The 22,798-nt window shown below is 40.2% G+C and overlaps 2 protein-coding genes across 2 annotated transcripts; both read left to right on the top strand.

Annotated features, from left to right (window-relative positions):
• The first annotated feature begins 928 nt into the window (after positions 1 to 928).
• On the top strand, positions 929 to 2,380 carry LOC147905690 (uncharacterized). The gene is made up of 3 exons (XM_087383364.1): positions 929 to 1,425; positions 1,583 to 1,942; positions 2,108 to 2,380. The coding sequence occupies exons 1-3, from the start codon at positions 991 to 993 to the stop codon at positions 2,180 to 2,182; spliced, it is 870 nt and encodes a 289-aa protein (XP_087239490.1). The 5' UTR covers positions 929 to 990; the 3' UTR covers positions 2,183 to 2,380.
• Positions 2,381 to 16,072: 13,692 nt separating this feature from the next.
• On the top strand, positions 16,073 to 17,538 carry LOC147905691 (uncharacterized). The gene is made up of 3 exons (XM_087381233.1): positions 16,073 to 16,579; positions 16,737 to 17,096; positions 17,262 to 17,538. Exons 1-3 carry the CDS (start codon positions 16,145 to 16,147, stop codon positions 17,334 to 17,336), a joined length of 870 nt encoding a protein of 289 aa, XP_087237359.1. The 5' UTR covers positions 16,073 to 16,144; the 3' UTR covers positions 17,337 to 17,538.
• Positions 17,539 to 22,798: the final 5,260 nt, after the last annotated feature.

The following is a 22,798-nucleotide window of genomic DNA, read 5'->3' on the forward strand; positions in this document are numbered from 1 at the left end:
AATTGTAGATCACATAACTAAGAACAATAATTATGTCTATATTGACATAATTGTAGATCACATATTGTCTATATTGACATAATTGTTATTCAACAATAAAAACATGGGTGAGCTTTTGACCTATGTTTCTTTGAGAATCCTAGCAAAATAACTCCTTCACCTCTTGCAAGAGGGTGCAATTTTTTCCTTTTGTATTATAATTCATAGCATGTCTATACTAACGTAACTGTAGATCACATAACTAAGAACTTGTTATTCAATAATAAAAACATGGGTGAGCTTTTTACCTATGTTTCTTTGAGAATCCTAGCAAAATTACTCCTTCACCTCTTGCAAGTGGGTGCCAATACCACTTGTCGAGATACTAGCAATAGATAGAGTTTGTTAGAAAGTAAGCCTAGTGATTGGTGGGAGAAGCAAATGTGCAAATGGATTTGGAAACAATGGGCATCAAAATGCTAGTGTGGGGAAGGCTTGTATCTTTTTGTGTACTAAGGCCAACACAAGAAGTGCAAGTTCATAGGTCGGTGGGGAGACAGCTGGGTGACCTGGCATTGTTTTCTAGAAGTCTCATTGTGACCTGGGTGGTCGTCTGTGGTAGATGTGCTGCTATATGTACTATGAATGTGTGAGCGACGATAGAAGCAACTGTTACGCGTGGGTGTCGACCTTATGTAGATGGGATATATGGGGTACTGAGCAAATGTGAAATTGGTTGCAGAAAGGGCGTGGAATGCGTCACTCGTGACTATTGAGTGGTGACTATTGAGTGAGTAGTGAGAAAAACATGGGGTATCTAATAATAAGTGGGTACCATGTGAGGCCATCATATAGGACGCAAGGGTCGATATAACGGACTGGAAGCCTTTAGGACTCAAAATTGTCATGCATGGCCTCTTTAAATGCGGTACCAACTGAGGCGATCATATAGGACGAAAGGGTCGATATAAGGGACTCGAAGCCTTTAGGCATTTTTCAAAATCGTCCTGCATGGCCTCTTTCGACGACCTTCTGCTGCTTCTCTCACCTCAGCTTCCTTACCTTCCCGATTTGCCAGATATCGCCCATGATCCACACACTTCCTCTCCTTCCACGCTGTCTTCCCCTCCCCCTCACTTCTTCGAAGCTTCCTCGCCCTCAGACTTCGATCGCCTCCTTCCACAAACTACTGCCGGATCCGTCCCCCAGCTTGGGCCCAGTTCTCTGCATCCTACAACTCGGCAGAATTTAGAAATCTGTGGGTTGCCCGGGCTCGGACAACATAGAATTCCTGGTGGTTCCATTGAACTAGAAGGAAGAGGAATCCTGAAACGAAGAGATCCTTCTCATAGGGAGCGTGTAGTCAAGGAAAACTTGCGACGCAAAACAATGGCCAAATTGTTCTCGAGGTTGGAGCTACTGCTGCCGCCACAAGACCTGTACACGGTATGAAATTCTTCTATTCTTTCGGTACTTCTAAACCAGCTAATTCTGTCAGATAGGGTGCACAGGAGTATTAGGCACGACAACGCGCTTGAATGTTTTGATCCCAATCGGAGGTTAAGGCAGACTATAAACTTTTTGTTTTATGGGATGGAAAAAGTTTGACAGGTGCAGCCTCCTAGACGCCACAATGACGTACATACGCTCCTTACAGAAATCGGCTGCAGAACTTTCCGAGACAATTAATGCCATGCAATCTTCGAGCACACGCAAGCAAGTTGTCACGATATCTGACATCGGCAGCTCCCCGACCACAACTAGCACTGATGTGGAGCAGCAAACGCCACTAGTTGTAGTAAAGTCTGTTTTGACAGACGTTTGCATAAGTGCTGTATGCAACAACAGAGATCCCTTGCTATTTTCATGCTTGCTATCGGTGGTGCAAACACAAGAACTCCAAGTCTTGAACGCAACACGCTCACAGAAAGAGGAAACGGTCTTATACACCATCCATGCGAAGGTAAAACTATTCGTTGCTATCATCCAGCACGATGCGCTTGTTTGTTCTGATCAAAACCAGATTAGGAAAGGTGCCCGTTGGAGGAGCTCCAGCTTATAGCATTTTACAATATTTCGACCTAGATGTGCTGTGATACCATCATCCATGGTTGTGGGTTGGGTGCAGATCCCAGAGACGGTTAAGCTGCGCGAGCAACTCCTCAAGGATCAGCTTTACGATTTGCTAGGTGCAAAGCCCTAGGGGTTTGGGAGCTGGGTTTGGAGAGAAAGATTGCAGTGCAGTCTGCACGGCTTCCTGGCCAAAGAGGCTAAAAAGTGTCTACAGCCTATCCATTGTCTTTCGTCAACAGCAACAGCCTCTGTTACGCCGTGCTTCAGAGGGCAATCTGAACGAACGGCTTGAATATGGAGCTAGTTTAATACAATGCTTTTCGCAACTCGGGACCACCCGTGAAAATTTTTTCGCAACCAATCAAATTAACGACCCTGAGTACATTTCCTGGTTTTACACTAAATTACTCAACATCTTAACCTATAATTTGTAACGAGTAGCCTGACCCGTCTACGACGGGTTGGAGACCCGCTCTGCTGGGTCTCAAGGTGGGATCTTTAATTTCAAAAGAGAAATTCTGAAGTTCCAACACTGGAACCGCTTGGCTTGGCTCACTTAGTGTAATTTTGTCCAACAGCTTTCCTAAAACCCCCTCTCTGCTTTCATACATAAAATTTTGCAAGATTAAGTGCATAAAATTCATGAATTTGTTTGAATTAAACATGTTTGTATGCATATCCCCTCTCTGCTTTCATACATGGAATTTTGCAAGATTACGTGCGTAATGCATTGTATGCCAAATGTAAGGCTAGATTGCAACACAATCAATTTTGGTTTATGGGATACATTAGTTTCAGTGTAAATAAATAAAATTCATGAATTTATTTGAATTAAACACGTTTGTATGCATATCCTCTCTCTGCTTTCATACATGGAACTTTGCAAGATTACGTGTGTAATGCATTGTATGCCAATGTAGTGCTAGATTGCAACACAATGAATGTTGGTTTATGGGATACATTAGTTTAAGTATAAATAAATAAAATTCATGAATTTGTTTGTATTAAACATGTTTGTATGCATATCCCCTCTTTGCTTTCATATATGGAATTTTGCAAGATTATGTGCGTAATGCATTGTATGCCAATGTAGTGCTAGATTGTAACGCAATCAATCTTGGTCTATAGAATTCATGATTTTTTTTGAAATAAACGTGTTTGAGTATAAATAAATAGAATTTATGAATTTGTTTGAGTATAAACGTATATGTGCATGCTTCAATAAACACAACAAAATAAGATTTACTTAAAATTAGCATACCTAACAAAATATACGCTCTATAAAAGAGTACTACAAAATCTTACAAATTCATATATCTACATACAGAGTGTCTATATCAGCTCCCCTAAGAAAATAGACTACGTCTATGTCCCACCCCACGCACCACCACACGTGCGCGGCGTCGACCTACGCAAGGCAAAAAGATCATTTAAGAATTATAATCATTAAATCAAAGAAAATTTAGAATTGTGTCTTAATAATACTCCACATTAATTAGAATACTTACGCTGGCGCACAGGAGTGTGTATGTGGTACATAAATGCATATACAAAGTCTCCGTTCGCCCCTCGATAAAATACATCTGTTCCCATCGGCTCCAGGTACCCAATGAAGCGCACATAGATGGTCTGGGGACTATTATTCCCAGCAAGACGCTGAGAACTCACGGCAAAATATCCAAGATTGAGACGTTCCACCCCATCATACGCTGGACCGAGGAGATTCATTGCAAAACTTGAGTCGGGAACCGCCCTAAAGGAAAACAATATCATGTTTATTCACTTATATATGTAACCTAAGTAGCTTTCACCTATATGAAAAAAATTTAAAAAATATATATATATATATATATAGGTATCTACCCAATAAAGCTCTCCAATTCCAAGATGTCAACCAATAGCTGGGCGCGCACCCCAGCTCTCCAACCATCGGGATCTGTATATTCCTAAAGGTAAATGACTATACTATTAAATAAGTCAACTTAGCAACTGACTACTACACAATTATGTACCTGCTACCTGTACAGTTGTCTCGGTGGTGAATGTAAATGACGCTGCCATCCTATCATATCATATTACAATAACAATACATATCATATTACAGTAACAATAGATGTGTCAACGTAAATATAGAGAAGAAATTAAAAGGCTTCACCAAGCCACAAATTAAAAAGAAAATTAGTTATAGTACATTTGATAATCCATAATTTGAAGAAAAAATAACAATGTGTGAACCCATAAAACTCACAAAAATCATACATTGTCAAAATTCTGGAGACGACATTGTTTGAATGGAATATGGAATGAGCTCATGAAAATTATACAAAAATAGTCATCACCAATTTTTAATCCACACTTCAAAGGCTTACAATTGATAGACCTTTGATCGCCTAAAAGAACACAACGATACAAAAAAGACTGTGAAAATTTGTCACCCACCAAAGTCTGAAGAGGCTTTCAAAGAGCATTGGCATACTGCTAGGTTCTTCTTGATGCCAATTGTAAAACCTCTTTGTATACAACATTTGTGGTACAACTCATTTCAGCATCCTCATCACTAACCCAATCCACACTCTCTGGAAGGAATACTTTGACTGCATTTGATGATCGGACACGCGAGAAAGCCACGTATAATTGCCCGTGACTAAACACCGGTGTCGCCAAGTATAAGCCTAGGATAGACATTGTTTGGCCCTGTGCCTTGTTTATCGTCATGCCAAATGCTAGCCGAACAGGAAATTGCCTTCTTCTCATATTGAATGGAAGTTTCAAGTTACTGGGAATGAAAGTTACTCTTGGAATGAACATCCTATCTCCAGCATTGGTACCAGTGATAATCTCAACTTCCAATACCTTCGTGTGGAACTCTTTGCATATCAGCCGAGTCCCATTGCATAATCCCTGTCGAGGATTTAGATTGCGCAACAAAATGAGGGGAGCATTTTGTTTCAAAACCAGCCGATGAGGTGGGTATCCACCACCAAGATCGAGCGTGTTAAGATACTCTACTGCATACAAAAAAGAATCTCCACATGAGCTCTCTACTGAGTCTGCACTTAGATACTCCTTTTCCTCGCCGGGCATTGCCTTTAGTGCAGTAGCATTGACTGCATCAACTTCAAGGTTTCGAGGTGCGAGAATAGCGCGGTCTCGAAAATACGATGCATAATCCACAACCCTTGCAAGTCCTGTATACACCCACTCAATCAGACCTTCCATAGAGTTTGTCCTTAAAAGCATCTTTGATGGGATTGCAACAGTGTCTTCTCTTATATGCCTGCTAGTTCCATTTCCAATATCTAACACCCATTGTATGAATTCCTGCTCTATTGAATTATCACCTTCCTGAATAACCCGCATATTCTGTACCAGCTTCAATACCTTGATGCATCTCCAAATCCTTGAGTGGCACAATGTAGAATTGACAATATCTTCTCGTCTTGCCTTGGGAATAACTGGCAAGACCTGCCTAAAATCCCCCCCTAACAACACCACCTTTCCACCAAACAGTTGGTCATTTGACATGATATCTTGCAGCGTCCTATCCAGTGCCTCAAATGCGAATCGATGAGTCATAGGTGCCTCATCCCATATTATCAACTTTGCTATCTTCAGAACATCTGCAAGATGACTGTTAACCTTTATATTGCAACTGCTGGTGGCATCCAAATCCAGTGGTATCTTGAACCGCGAGTGTGCTGTGCGTCCATTACTTAGTAACAACGCTGCAATCCCAGAAGAAGCGCATGCTAAAGCGACATGCCCCTCCCCACGCAACCTAGAAAGCAAACAATTGTATAGGAAAGTCTTTCCAGATCCTCCTGGACCATCAAGAAAAAATATCGCACCAACATTTGCATAGACTGCTGTCAGAATCTGATCGAAGGCAGTCCGCTGGCAATGATTTAAGGTACTTTCCATCTGTTGACCAAGTCGTGCCTCACTCTCAAAATCAAACATTCTTTCTTCTTGCAATAGAGCATTTGTAGCTGCCAATACACATGATCTATCCAAGGTAGGCAATCCATCAAACTCTACCAACCTTCTCCCATGTTGTTGGAGAATATGCTCCAAGTGCCATAGAGCCTCCTTCCGTGCCAATCCACGACGGTCAACCATACTTGATTCGAACGCATGGAAGAAATCATCCGATAGATCGTCTGAGAATCTTTCCCACAAAATTCCTGGAGATGTTGGCTCACAAAAAATCAAAATTGCAACAAAAAGGTGCCTCAACTGTGTGCTATTTTGATGTAAAACGGCCTCTTGCATGCAGATAAACCATTCCTCATCACTTTCCAATAACCCTCTAGCTATACATGCTGCCTTGAAAGTAGGGTAAACTTGCCCATCAAAAGTGCGCAAGTCATCAAAACACTTACAACCCTTGCAAACGTTAAGTAGCATACGCATGAAATATAATTCACCAGCAGATGGAGAAATGTTATACATCCGACCAATGCTATTGCCCTGCCTTCTTCTAGACCACTTTTTATTGGATTTGTTCCAAACCATCTCGCATGGAAAGTCACTGTAAAGCAAATTATCTGCATCATGTTGCAATCGGTTGTAAGTGAACCATTCCGTGAGGCTGGTCTTTCTGTTCTGTTCCCTATCGACCACATTGTGCAAATCATCATCATCTCTGAATATCACATTATTCAACATCGGAAGATGGACTTGCAACCTTTGTACATCTGGCTTTTCATCATGCATATCATACTCATAAATGCGCCAGCATGCTTCTGATGCTGATACATAACGTGAATCTAGGTAATAGTTTATCTCATCAATTCCACAATCAACTGGGTTGTGTAGTTGTCCTTGTCCTTCCACACGATTTATCTGCATCCTGACGGTTGCTCTGTCATGTCCCTTATACACGTATTTATATAAATACTTGACTGCAGTAATTGTGGAACAAATTTCAACGTTGATATGTGCCTTGTACTTCATAGAGAGGAAAGGATTGAATGGCACAATCCAACGATTATCCACTATACCCTCTTTCACCCGTATCTTTCTACCATCATCTCGACGCATGTAGATAGGGTAACCATCGTTACCCACCACAGTAGACTGAGAGAAGGGACGTGGATAGTGACGACTACATTTGCCATCAAACATGCAAGGAGCAGAGACATTAAGTACACCACATGGGCCATGAACATTGCATTGTGCAATAATCTCATGCAACTCAGGGAAAAGGGTTTTATCTGGAACTTCTGCACATACCAATTGATCATAGTGACCAACCTGAGTAGGTTTGAATGCACCTTCCAAAATCAATAGTATGTGTGAGTGCGGAAGACCTCTCTTTTGAAACTCAATCACACATACGTACCCAGCAACTTTTCCAAACAAATCATGCTTTATAATCGACTGCATCAGATCCTTGTGTTTTTGATAAAATACACGGGTTGTCAAATCCGGGCGATCTTGTGCTCTTTGACCTGGCAATAATCCTTCAGATATTTCTGACCATTTTGGGTTGCAGGTGAAGGTAATAAACAAATCTGGTTTACCCTTTTTTCTCACAATTGCCATTGCATCCTGGTATAACTGGCACATATACCGCGGTCCTCCTGTAAAAGAGGATGGCAACACAACTCTACGTCCGACAGCATTGCCCAATACATTATGGACCGCATCAGTTGCGTTTAGCATGTCCATCAATCCTTGATAAACTTCTGCACGTAAAGAAGATTGATTGTTACGTATCCATACTCCCATTCTTCCACTAGCCATACACTGTAAGAGGTGCTTTTGAGACCAAATGGGTTCACACCGTCCATACCCAATCCAAGTCTCAAGCTCCTAGGTTCTTCCTTGAAGCTTGGCCATGTGTCTTCAATATGCTTCCATGCAGGAGAGTCTACAGGAGTTCTCCACTTGCCATCGGTTGATCGATGGGAGGAATGCCATGACATGGGCTCTACAATGGATTTGCACTTGAACATATGTTGGATGCGAGGGATTATGGGAAAATGTCGCAGAACCTTATGAGGCAGATCCAAAGTTTTGAGATCTACTCTATATCTTGCCTCTCCATAAGTAGGGCACTCTCTTGCATCCTTATGTAGTCCACGAAACAAAACGCAATTGTTGATGCATGCATGGATGCGCTTGTAATCTAATCCTCCAAGAGAGGTCACATGTTGCCATATCTCTTGAGGTCGGTAATTTATTCTCCCTTGGAAGCATTTTACACAATAGCCCACACATGAAGACCATAAATGAGGAAAAGCATTCGAGTAATTGACCCACTAGCATAATTCACCATGTTTGCAAAATATACTTTAAAGCTTACTTGAGTAATGCATTCAAACTTGCATTGCTCCATCCATAGATGGTTTGCAAGTTTAGTAACTCAAGGGAGGCACGTGGAACAAAGAATGTGCACCCCTCAAACAGTGGAGTCGATGTTGCCATAAAAAGATCATCCTGCTCCATGCTATCATCCCTCCCTTTGGATTGATGGACATATAAATCCGGCACCATATCATCAAACACCTCCTCCTCCATGGCTTCATGAGGTAATGGCAGAGGGCTACTATCACCATCACTCCATGCATCTGTAACGGTCCCTCCTGAAGATCCCACCTCATATTGCCGATGCCCACCTCATATTGCCGATGCTTCGCCTCCTCATGGTGAGCATAGGGCAACATATGCCGGTGTGGCACTACATCATGTATCAAATTAAAATGGGATCATAACTAAAACATATGAACACCCATAGGTATCTCAATCAACCTTAACTCTTTAACACTTACCATGTTTATAGTCGCATCCCATTCTCCATACTTTGAGATGTGATTGAGTATAATCCTACGCACACGATACATGTTTCCTCAACATCGATCACACATACATTTGATTTTTTGCTCCAACCACATTTCGCGATGGTGGATATAGAGGGATTCATCCTCACTGGAGCTACTTGTTGAAGATGAAGCCATCCTACAAACAAACAACCCAAAAAAATTTGCTTTCCTTCAAATATTTAATTTTAAAGCACTATGGTGTGTCTAAAGGCGCACCTAAAACCACGTCTATCTATTTTTTGGTGTGCATATATAGGTGCGCCTAAAACCATGTCTGCTCAGTGTATTTAGATGCGCAATTACATGCATATTTAGACGCGTGTATAGATGTGCCATTAGACGTGCTTATAGATGCGGTTTTCAAATCTACTTTTAGCATGCTTGCTTTGCTTTTCTTCACATAAGCTTCACGCAGCTTGCTTGCTTTGCTATTAACAGATCCACAGTCCGACACTTAAGAGGAAGGCAACCACACTTACTTCCACAAGCTTACACTTAAGAGGAAGGCACCCACACTTACTTCTAGGCTTACAGGAGAAGAGGGTGAACAAGGAAGAGAAGCAACTTTGAAGAAGGACAAGAAGCTTCCATACCTCTATCCAAGGTAAGTCTCTTTATGGTTGATCTTCTTTGGAAGTTGCTCTCTTTGGATTCATCCTTTGTCGTATCCAAGAAACGAATGAGTTACGCTTTTGTGTTGGGTGCATGTCCTTTTCCACTTTTTAGAATAGTCCATCTGTCGGAGCGCATCTATAGACGCGTCTTATAGCACGTCTAAAACCGCATCTATAAGTGCATCTATAGACATGTCTAGTCTATTTTCAGACACAGATAGCCGTGTCTATAGATGCGCTATTATACGCAAAAATAGACACGCTTCTTAAACACGTCTATAGATGCACTCTGATAGTTTTAGACCCTTCCCTTCCCTTCCCTTCCCTTCTCATCCCTTCCCTTCCCTTCTCTTCTCTTCCCTTCCCTTTCCTTTCCTTTCCTTTCTCTTTCCTCTTCCCTTTCCCTTTCCACTTCCACTTACAAGAAAAGGATTTGCCTCTCTTTTCTTCTCTTTTTCCTATATTTGCCTCTCTTTTATCCCTCTCTTTTCATGGTAATTTTTCTCTCTTTTTCTCTTCTCAGCTCATCAGTAATCTTCTTTTTTTCTTTTTTCCAGTTCATCATGTGGCTAGGAAGCTCTTCAGGCTCACCTAATCTCTGGGAGACCATTTTTGGGGAGTTATATAACCTTTTAGGGCACCCTCCCAGTCCAAGGGAGTTATACGGCTACATGATGGGTACTCTAAACACCCCCTAGGAGTCAGCACTACAGACTCCAAACCACCCCAACCCCACACCAGCTGAGATTACCCCAGCGGAGTAAGCATGGCCCAGCTGGCTACATAGCCGAGCCCCTTTCCTAAGGCTGTCTTATGCCCCTTCCCCCATGACGTCTTATGCCCCTTCCCCCATGCTGTCAGGAGGTCCTTTTGTCTTGCAGAGCCGTCGGCGTACTCCTGTGCACTCGAGTTTGCACTCGAGACTTGGTTCTCCAGCTACGAGTGTCCATGTAGTCCTGTGCAATCTGCAGCTATGAGGTTGGCTGATGAGACCCTCGCTGCTGTTTGCTTTAGGTATCCTAACCCCCCCAATCTTTAGTTCACAGATAAATGGGCCAAGTCGAGGCCAAGTCAAACTTGATTGTTACAATACTTGGCAATAAAAGATCTTCTCTTAAGAGGCAGGCACTAGCGGAGCTTGCTAGGCTTGAGGGAGGTCAACCACTAGGGGCCCTGCCCCACACCGCTCACAAGCGTGAGTGGAAGAAAGCAATGAAGTCAATGAGGGAGGAACCCAGTCTACAACATGGGAGGCATGAAGGATCCAAATGGAGCAATATGGAAGCATGCATTTTGGAGCAGGGGGTGTTGAATCATGGGAGGCCTAATTTGTAAGTATCAATCTCAAATTATATTGTTTATGTAGTTTATTAGGAGGTTGTTTCTTTGTACTAACCCATCCGTAAATTGTGTCGTCTTGCAGCTTGATATCGTGGGCAGATACCCTACTCCTGTCGAGAGAGCCTACCACCGCCACCATCACAGAGGAGATACATGGAAGCACTTCTATCATGACAGGTTGATTATTGAGGAGCAGTATATCCGAGCTACTGGAGCGCCCCCTGAGGTATTTGAAAGTAATTAAATAATGTCAATATTATAAGTAAAGATTTAATTTTTCATACATTGATATATGTTGTCCCTTGTTTACAGGCCCCTGCACAAGAAGACGAGGAAGGAGGTGGAGAAGGGAGTGCAGAAGAAAGCATAGAAGGGAGCATGGAAGGGAGTGAGGACATGGAGAACTTAGATCGATTAGTCGTAGAAGTAGTGCAAGCTACTCTTTTCTGTACTTAAAGCCACTGGCTTGGCTTCATGCCTCTTGTATATACACTCCTCTTATTTTTTGTACTTGAAGCCATATGATGTGGCTTAGCTTCGTGCTATATGTACATACAAGCACTTTTTGAGCTTTCAATTTTCTTGTGCAACATTCTATCAATTAATGCCTTGTGAACTAAATGTTTTGGAGTTGTAATGTTTTATTTGGAATTGTAATTGTTGGCTATAGACGTGCTTCCAAGAGTGCTAATTAAAATGCGGTTGGCTGTAAGAATTGAATTACACAATGTGGAAATGGGATTCCTGTAACTACATAGCATACACAACATACACATCATTCTATAAATTTAAAAAATATTATGTAGCACGTCTATCAGTGCATCTATAAATGCATCTATATGTGTGTCTATCTATTCGAGGAGCATCTATTCGTGCGTCTATAAAAGCATCTATAAGACCGTTTATAAATGTGTCTATACATGCGTTTAACGATGCGTCTGTCTGTTTTTTAAATTTTCTAGCAGAGCATCTATTTACGTGTCTATATGCACGTCTATATGCACGTCTGTCTGCAATATAGATGTGCCGTTAGACGCGGGTCTTTAGACACGTAAATAGACATGCTCGTAAGTTTTTTTTTAGGTTCAATAAATGCGTCTGTGTGCGCGTTTGTAGGTGCTTTGTCTTGTTGTGAAATCTATCAAAATTTCCCAAAAGTGTTTTAAATACTCCCTTATCTAAATTAACTTCTGTTAAATTTAGATATTAAAAACATCCTTCTGTTGAACTCACGTGATAGGGTTACGTATGATGAGTGACCCCCCTGAGAAGTGATGCAAATGACAAAGACAAGTTTGTGAGTTACTATGTTGGGAAACACATTATGTTGAGAAAGTACATGATTTGAATGTGTGAGTCTCCAATGGGTATAATACTTTGCACAGGCTTCAATATCACCTACTTTAAGGCCTTTTCAAACAACTATGCCCATCAAATATTGTTCTCCATGGTTAGGGACACATTTTTCCTTCTCTTTCACCCCCCGTCATGCACAAGTGCCGAAAGACACACATTAAGGTGTCTCATTCAAACTTGAGAGATTGCATATTGAAATGCTTGGGAAACATGATATGTTATGAAAACATGCAAGATGCTCTATATTGCTATATTCCATGTTGCAATGCTCTTCAAGTGACTATGCCTGTGAAACAAGAGATGCAAAAGTTATGTTGAGTTCAATAAGAGATGCAAAAGTTATGATGAGTTCAATTCAGTATGTATCTTTTCTGTGCATTTGAAAATGATTGAACAACGTCCATCTCAATGTCAAGGTAAAAAGGCTAAAAGCACACAGAGCTCATACAACATAGGAATCATTTATGGTGAAAAAGACTAGCAACCCTCTTTAGAAGCTCTTGTCTACAAAGCACGCTTCCACACACAAAATTCACATCAATTTTGAAGGAGACACTCCTAGATTTGCTAATAATTATGAAAATCTACAAACAATCAAATATCTTTGAAAAATCTAAGTCCATAAACAGCTTCGGCTGCCCAAGTTAAATCGTCATCCCTAGAAACATATCATATGTACTAATGTCATCCAACGAAGGACAACTGGTAGAAGAAATCTTGGCTTTGTCTCAAACACAAGCAAATAGAGTAGGTATGAAATTAAAGAGTGATCTCACAACCAAATGGTAGAAGAAATCTTGTCTTTGTCTCAAACACAAGCAAATAGAGGAGGTATGAAATTAAAGAGTCTCACAAACATTCAACATTGCCTTGCTCTTGCACCATCTAGCTCATTGGTTTGCAAAACCAAACAAGAAGAAAAAAGCCATCATCCAATACTTCAATCACCCATCTAAGTATTCCAGTGAAGAGCCGTGGCCAAAGAATACAAAGCTATCAAGCCCACATATTTTGACAAAAAGGAGTAAGCGTTAGAAGGGGAGTGTGCCAAGAAACTTTAGATGCACCATGAGAGAATACGCCACAATATTTTGAATATGCCAAGAGGTCTCCAGCTACAAGGAAGCATACTAGATAGTAGGAAAGCAAGATGGGTTTGATACCATGTTGAGAGGAAGAGGAAGAGGAGAGAGAGATACAAGAGTTGCTCCCAAGGAAGTGCTTCTATTGGAGTTCTATTGACAGATCATTATAGGCATATATATAGTGGAGGGCTAAGTTGAGAGTTAGGGTGAGCTATCTATGGCTCTAACAGTTGTGGATCCTGGGAGAATTCATAGTCTCGGATAACCCTTAAATAATAGGGTGACAGGGCATGACATGGATGGCATGTGCAAGAGAAGTAAGTTTAGTGAAACTTCAATGAATGCAATAGCGAAAGTTGTCAAATGTTGGGAAAAACCTATGGCTGTGTTTTGCCTCCTTTGAATGTACACATGTCACTTACTGAAGTGCCCCCTAAACGAATGGATAAAAAAAGAAAAAGGTGAAATGGCTTGCTAGCAAGTTTCATGCAGTGGATTAAGAATTGGAATCACCTTTCATATGCTTATGCGCCCCATTGCAAGGTAGTGACTCTAAAATGAACCAATGCAAAATTACAAATAATGTGGGATTTATTAAAGAGCATTGCACATGTATGAACTTAGTTTTTTCTAGTGCATCCATTTATGGGCGAACTAAGTTACAAATTTGTGCATTTCTTCAAAAAAAAATCCTTTTTTACCAAATAAGGAAAATTTATTAAGCTTATCCTCAAAGGTATGTTTGTAATTGCAGCACTGTATTGGAGACCCCATAGACCATAGAAAAGGTTCTCAATTGACTCTCTCCTTCGGTTTGTAGGAAGCTCAAGTCATGCGCTTTCAAATAAAAAATTGCTTTCATATATATGTTGAACAATTATTTGATTTTCTAAAACTTTTTAGATATCCTATTCAAATTTGTGAAATTTCATTACGAAATGCATAAGTTATGAATTGATCAAGTTAGGCATATGCAATATATTCCCTGAACTTCACAAAAATGTTCTATACCCAATCATGCATTGGCCCTTCACTATATATAAGTCTATGTATCATGTGTGTTCAAAGCCTAATTTAAATGTTCCTTATTTGTTACATTTTTATCAATAAAATGCACCCTTTTTTAATTCAATATGTGAGTAACAATTTAAATGGTACCCTTTTGTAGGTGAAAAAATGTGCTAGTTTTAAAAAAAGTCCCTTGTATTGAACCCATGTGTAATGCTTTCATATTTGTGAGTGACCCCATTGGAGCAACTCCACTTTGCGTAGCACTTCTTGCATTCAGATGGGAATGTAAGGACATGATTCTAGGTGGGTGCCTTCTCCAATATAAGGTCCTCTTTTTGGATGGGTTTTTGAGTTCGTTCGTGGTCTCCTCATCTTTGTAGTTAGGCAACTATCGGCCTAGTTTTTTGGCCTTTTCCTGGGTTTTGGCCATGGGGATGGAGAGAAAGAGGGAGAGCATGTGAGACAAAGGGTGAGGTGGGGATTAAGGGCAAGTGGAAGAAGGTGTGGGAGTGGAGAATTCTTAAAACCCAGAAATAAAAATGAGTATAGGGCCCAAAACCTTAAATTTAAAAAATGCTAGTTTTCAATTCTAAACTCCAAAACATAAAATCTACTCAATCTTGAACTAAAAACTTATAATTAAAATGCGTGCAACCCAATTTTTTCCTTTTGTATTATAATTCATAGCATGTATATACTGACGTTATTGTAGATCGCATAACTAAGAACTTGTTATTCAACAATAAAAAGATGGGTGAGCTTTTTACCTATGTTTCTTTGAGAATCCTAGCAAAATTACTCCACCTCTTGCAAGTGGGTGCAATTTTTTCCTTTTGTATTATAATTTATAGCATGTCTATATTGACATAATTGTAGATCACATAACTAAGAACAATAATTATGTCTATATTGACATAATTGTAGATCACATATTGTCTATATTGACATAATTGTTATTCAACAATAAAAACATGGGTGAGCTTTTGACCTATGTTTCTTTGAGAATCCTAGCAAAATAACTCCTTCACCTCTTGCAAGAGGGTGCAATTTTTTCCTTTTGTATTATAATTCATAGCATGTCTATACTAACGTAACTGTAGATCACATAACTAAGAACTTGTTATTCAATAATAAAAACATGGGTGAGCTTTTTACCTATGTTTCTTTGAGAATCCTAGCAAAATTACTCCTTCACCTCTTGCAAGTGGGTGCCAATACCACTTGTCGAGATACTAGCAATAGATAGAGTTTGTTAGAAAGTAAGCCTAGTGATTGGTGGGAGAAGCAAATGTGCCATTGGATTTGGAAACAATGGGCATCAAAATGCTAGTGTGGGGAAGGCTTGTATCTTTTTGTGTACTAAGGCCAACACAAGAAGTGCAAGTTCATAGGTCGGTGGGGAGACAGCTGGGTGACCTGGCATTGTTTTCTAGAAGTCTCATTGTGACCTGGGTGGTCGTCTGTGGTAGATGTGCTGCTATATGTACTATGAATGTGTGAGCGACGATAGAAGCAACTGTTACGCGTGGGTGTCGACCTTATGTAGATGGGATATATGGGGTACTGAGCAAATGTGAAATTGGTTGCAGAAAGGGCGTGGAATGCGTCACTCGTGACTATTGAGTGGTGACTATTGAGTGAGTAGTGAGAAAAACATGGGGTATCTAATAATAAGTGGGTACCATGTGAGGCCATCATATAGGACGCAAGGGTCGATATAACGGACTGGAAGCCTTTAGGACTCAAAATTGTCATGCATGGCCTCTTTAAATGCGGTACCAACTGAGGCGATCATATAGGACGAAAGGGTCGATATAAGGGACTCGAAGCCTTTAGGCATTTTTCAAAATCGTCCTGCATGGCCTCTTTCGACGACCTTCTGCTGCTTCTCTCACCTCAGCTTCCTTACCTTCCCGATTTGCCAGATATCGCCCATGATCCACACACTTCCTCTCCTTCCACGCTGTCTTCCCCTCCCCCTCACTTCTTCGAAGCTTCCTCGCCCTCAGACTTCGATCGCCTCCTTCCACAAACTACTGCCGGATCCGTCCCCCAGCTTGGGCCCAGTTCTCTGCATCCTACAAATCGGCAGAATTTAGAAATCTGTGGGTTGCCCGGGCTCGGACAACATAGAATTCCCGGTGGTTCCATTGAACTAGAAGGAAGAGGAATCCTGAAACGAAGAGATCCTTCTCATAGGGAGCGTGTAGTCAAGGAAAGCTTGCGACGCAAAACAATGGCCAAATTGTTCTCGAGGTTGGAGCTACTGCTGCCGCCACAAGACCTGTACAAGGTATGAAATTCTTCTATTCTTTCGGTACTTGTAAACCAGCTAATTCTGTCAGGTAGGGTGCACAGGAGTATTAGGCACGACAACGCGCTTGAATGTTTTGATCCCAATCGGAGGTTCAGGCAGACTATAAACTTTTTGTTTTATGGGATGGGAAAAGTTTGACAGGTGCAGCCTCCTAGACGCCACAATGACGTACATACGCTCCTTACAGAAATCGGCTGCAGAACTTTCCGAGACAACTAATGCCATGCAATCTTCGAGCACACGCAAGCAAGTTGTCACGATATCTGACATCGGCAGCTCCCCGACCACAACTAGCACTGATGTGGAGCAGCAAATGCCACTAGTTGTAGTAAAGTCTGTTTTGACAGACGTTTGCATAAGTGCTGTATGCAACAACAGAGATCCCTTGCTATTTTCATGCTTGCTATCGGTGGTGCAAACACAAGAACTCCAAGTCTTGAACGCAACACGCTCACAGAAAGAGGAAACGGTCTTATACACCATCCATGCGAAGGTAAAACTATTCGTTGCTATCATCCAGCACGATGCGCTTGTTTGTTCTGATCAAAACCAGATTAGGAAAGGTGCCCGTTGGAGGAGCTCCAGCTTATAGCATTTTACAATATTTCGACCTAGATGTGCTGTGATACCATCATCCATGGTTGTGGGTTGGGTGCAGATCCCAGAGACGGTTAAGCTGCGCGAGCAACTCCTCAAGGATCAGCTTTACGATTTGCTAGGTCCAAAGCCCTAGGGGTTTGGGAGCTGGGTTTGGAGAGAAAGATTGCAGTGCAGTCTGCACGGCTTCCTGGCCAAAGAGGCTAAAAAGTGTCTACAGCCTATCCATTGTCTTTCGTCAACAGCAACAGCCTCTGTTACGCCGTGCTTCAGAGGGCAATCTGAACAAACGGCTTGAATATGGAGCTAGTTTAATACAATGCTTTTCGCAACTCGGGACCACCCGTGAAATTTTTTCCCAACCAATCAAATTAACGACCCTGAGTACATTTCCTGGTTTTACACTAAATTACTCAACATCTTAACCTATAATTTGTAAAGACAGGAGAAATCTGAGCCAGTTTTTCTCAATTTTAACAGTGGCGCAAAATACACAAAAAGGCTGGTACTGCTCGAATATTAATGCGACAATGGAGAAGACAAGGAGCACTTTTAATGAGTACGACTCTCATTATAAGTGCTCCTTGTCTTCTCCATTGTCCACAAAACACCATTTTTTAAAAGAATACAACTAATTAACCTTGCCTGCCCCCTTGCCCAGTCCCTTTCAGTCCGCCCCCCTTCCCCTCGCCTTGTCCCCGCGATCCTATTATGGCTTTGAGCTTTATGCCTTGACACGTGAATTCGTGCACCTTCTTTGCTATGTGCAGTGTTAACATACTTCTGCTTACCCTACTCAACTATTGCAAGGTCAAGGAGTCCTGAATAGAGCTATAGAAAGTTTCTTTCATTTTGGTGGACTCTTGCAAGCCCTTAACAACAATGTTATCCAAACCTAGAAGCAAAGAAGCTCCTTCCCAATCACCTTTGTCAAGTATAGGTTGTAATGCATCTAAGTCAATGGGCTACAGTGCATCTAAGTCACAATTACTAAAATTGTGATCTTAGTCTTAGAGGAGCCTATTCCTGACAATGTGTTGTAATCTAGATAAAATGAAAAAATAGTTTCATAAGAATCAGTGTTATGCACAATTGAACAAGAACCACCTAGCTGTAAACTTACATCATCACTAACATCCAATTCATTCTCGATTTCTGTGGTCATCGTGATCTCTTATTGCCCACCCATCTCAGTTGGGACATCAGCTTGTACAAGAAAAACCAAACATCATCAAGCATCCCCGAGATGTACATAAACCGTTCACTACCTAAAGTTATTATATATGAATATGAAAACATTCTAAGAGGTAATGAAGTACAATATCTATTTCTTTTCTTTATCACATAAACAATTGAATCAATGATGTTACTATCTATCAAGAAGAATCAGCCATAATTGACTATAACTCCATGGACAACTTATAAAGTAGAGCTCATTCTAGCATTCTGTGTGATAGAGTAACGCATGTATTTATATATGTATATAAGAGTCCTACATAGAAGTATTACGGTGTTTGTTATTTCAACCATCAGGCTAGTTGCTATTAGCCATGTGATTGAACTAAACCAGCCTTGTAGTTGCAACCAGCACTATGGGAGTAAATATTCTAGCATTCTATATTTCAACCACAAGGCCAAGTTTCTTAAAAGTATTAGAAGTTTATGACAAACTAGGTGGTGTTGTTAAGTTCTTAAAAGTGCGAAAAGGCTACACAAAATGGTTACAACCCTAGAGTGCCTAGAAAGTTCAAAAAAGTTGCTAGAATGGTACCAAAAAGTACTCAAATGTGCCAAAAATTCCTTTAAAAGTGCTCATTCATACTAAAACGTGCTAAAACATGCTAGAAAGTACTTAAGTGTGCCAAAAAATATTCGAATAATACCCAAATCTACTAAAAAGTACTTAGGCACTAGGAAACAAGTGCAAAAAAAGAATAATCATTCTAAGAAGTACTCAAACATTGCTTAATACAAATGTAGAAAAAATGCTTTCAATGATGTCTATCGACACTTCGTGGGCATAGGCACAAAAATCATCAGTATGGTTGGCAGGTGGGAAAGGTGTCGATGTGAACGATAAAATTATAGTCGATACGAGTGTCAATATGTATGTCAGTATAGGCATCGGTATATACTGATGCCTATATCAATGTGCATGTTGATGATTGAGAATGCTTCCACCGATGCATCCACTGTCATTGATACCGACTCTGGATTAGAATTTCATACTGATGTTTTTGCAAAACGTTGTTTCCGAGGGACCCAAAATAATTTTTGGCAATAAGTTTGGTCATTTGAAAGATAAAAAATATAAGAGTATGTACACCAAAATTGAGATCAGAACACTCATATATTGATGTTGAACTTAACATACAAATGCATAAACATAGGAAGCCTCGTCGATGTCAAAACAATCAATAAGTAGCATTTACATCGATGACTTCATCTTGAGCCAAGTCTTGCATGCTGAAGTCTATCTCAAGGTTTACATACAATTGATCGCATATATCATCATCCCCTATTGTATGTCCTCCATTACAGTGTCATTATCATCACCTTCTTCCTCGGGGGGGTCACTATGTGTAAACCCTCTATATCACGTGCGTTCAAGGCCTATATTTAAAGTCCCTTATCTGTAAAAAATTTCATTAATAAAATGTAACCCTTTTCTATACAAATCTATAAATTTTTTCCAAAACTATTTTAAATAGTCCCTTATGTATATTTATTTTTGTAAATTTTAGAAATAAAAAAAATCCTTCTGTTGAACTCACGTGATAGGGTTACATATGATGAGTGACCCCCTGAGCCTTCTTCCTGATCCATATCGTCATCTTCATCCTCTTCCCTAGATCAATCAGCATCATTATTTGAATCTTCTGGTAGCATCTCCGTATCCACATTCTAATCTTCAAAAATATGTCTACTTCGAGGAGCAACTTGGACCACATACCACCATCTTCGATCCAAATGATCCAAATGAAAGACCACCTATGTTGAAGATGCAAAGTAGATGCCAATAATTATAATAATTTATGCTTAAGTATATACATATATATATATATATGTGTGTGTGTGTGTGTGTGTGTGTGTGTGTGTGAATATCTACCAATAATTGTATGAAAATGAAGATATTAGCTTTTAATCAATTCATTAGTATTTATCTAATCACAATGCTCTAGAGGAACAAAAGTATCACTTTCATTGGTCCAAAGATTGCAGTCCAAAGTTTGGTAGAGTCAATGGCAAAGAAACCACTGATTTCTCTCTTGACTATAGCATTGGGACCATTGTAGATAGTTCTAAACCATTTGACATCAAGAATGAAAATACTAAATTGGTATCGGAAGAACTTGCTCACCTATCTTGTACAAACTTAGCCATGACTCCATAATCATATGTGGCTATCCTTGAATCGATGCATTTCACATGAAAATGCCGTCCATGTGACCATAATGCACTGTAATTTTTGTACTACACAAAAGAATATGATTAAAATAATGAGGATGCAATTTGCAGCTCATTTGCAGTGACTTTGACCATAAATACCCAAATAGAAAGGTAAGAAGTTTACATTTGGCATACATCCAATTGCAAGATCTCACTCTTGATTGATTATGTCCTCTCCATCATCTTCAACTTCACGAAGAGCTTCTTGTAGCTAATCACGTGACATGTGTCTGGGGGGAGGAGAAAGTTCCATTGGACATAGCACCCTTTGCATGTGCATGACTCTAAATCTTGTCCTCTCATTTATTCATTTTGCTTTGGCCTCTTCATATCTCTTCACCCATCTATGCATCTCGAGACTATTGAGGCCACCAAACTTATAGAATTTCTCTCTTTGCTCTTCACTCATCTTTCTTACAAACCCTTTACCCTAGGGAACCTCCACAACAACACGATCATCGTCCTTGATGTTCCAAGCATGTGGCATATTGGGATTCATGGATGTAAGAAACTTTGTGGTGTATAATAATGACTCTTGCACTGCAAGCCATCCCTCTTCCATGCTTTCTTTGGGTCTAGCTCTTGGCCTTACAAATCCCTTAAAATTTTTCATAAATCGTTCAAGGAAAAACATCCAACAACTATGATAGGCTCCTGCAACCTCATCAACTACGTGGGCAAGCAAATGCATGTAAGTTGCCATAATGCTTGAGGGAAAGTGTTTCTCAAGAAAGTGCACAATTTAATGGACTCCACCTTACCCCTCTCGAAGCTCAAAATAGAGATCTCTTTCTGTGAGATCCACCTATTCCATGTGCACCCATAAGATCGAATATTTTCTAACGATCATTTAAAATTGTAAGAAATACAATGACGGTGATATGATAGTAAGCATACCTGACAAAGCCAATGATCTTGTAAGATAGCTTTTCTAACATCTTCTGATAAGCATCCTCTCACTACTATGATTGGGAGGATAAACTACCCAAGCAACAAAGGAGTTATAACAATGTATCACAATCATATAAGTTACACGAAAGCATCACAATCTTAGTTCTACTAAGCATTCAAGCTAACATATACAATACCAATAAGACCACCTTGTGCCAATCCCAAGGGATTCACTCTTCATGAAAGAGGGATGTCACCTGCGTGCATGAACTTCAAGAAAACCCCCTATTTAAGATCCATGTAGGATGATAAAACACCCCTATTTAAGCTTATAAGATACCACCAAAATTCTATTATGTCCCCCCTTTCCTTAAATCTATGTTCTTTCTCAAGCATTTATATCACACAATAAGCAAATTTAGATTACTTTCCCTATGACAATTTAAAACCATACACAAAACCAAACTTGTTTGGACTAGTCACCCAAGGTAGCCTATACTATGTCCCCCCCTCTTAAATATGGCATGGCCCCCCTCACTTAAATTCAATATTGGGAAAAAATAAAAGGCCCCCCACCCCTAATGTATAAGCTTATGCCTCATTAAAAAAAAACCCCCCTATCCTACACTCACGTGATATCATAAGTTTCCTCTTGTGAATCCCCTGGGGTGCCAATCATGTGAGGCCACTAAGAAGTGCATCTAATATCACAATTATTTAACGTGTCTAATAGTGCATTTACATTGTCCTTTACACGCATATTTAGACACGTTTATAAATGTGTAGCAGAGAATATAGAGAGTAAAATTTTGTTGCATGTTGATAAATGTGCATCACACATTGTGATGATTACCAAAGCACATAATTGTAATGAAAATATCAATGCTTTTTAGTAAACCCACATATAGAAAAATTAAGTGAGGTGAGGAGAATGAGACAATATGTAAAATAGTATTACCAATATCAATGGTGGGCTATGGTTTGATCTCATCCTCAAGATCAACCCTTGCCAAACTATCTACTTCAAAATCTAAACCAATGTTGAGATCTAGAAATACATTCAGCCCACTTCTACTTGTGCTACTCATGTGCTCATCGAAATCAACATCACCAATCGTCCTCATGGGTAATAGTTGAAATATCTATATCTCCTATCTCATGATCATCCTCCTCTCTCGTATCACGATCATCATCACCTCCATGGCCATGATCATCCTCCATACACTCCATATTAGTAAATGTACTATACATTAATTT

The sequence above is a fragment of the Dipteris shenzhenensis genome, chromosome 1, assembly GCF_047967505.1.
Source record: "Dipteris shenzhenensis isolate YYH24624 ecotype China chromosome 1, Dip_SZ_1.0, whole genome shotgun sequence".
Lineage (NCBI taxonomy): Eukaryota > Viridiplantae > Streptophyta > Polypodiopsida > Gleicheniales > Dipteridaceae > Dipteris > Dipteris shenzhenensis.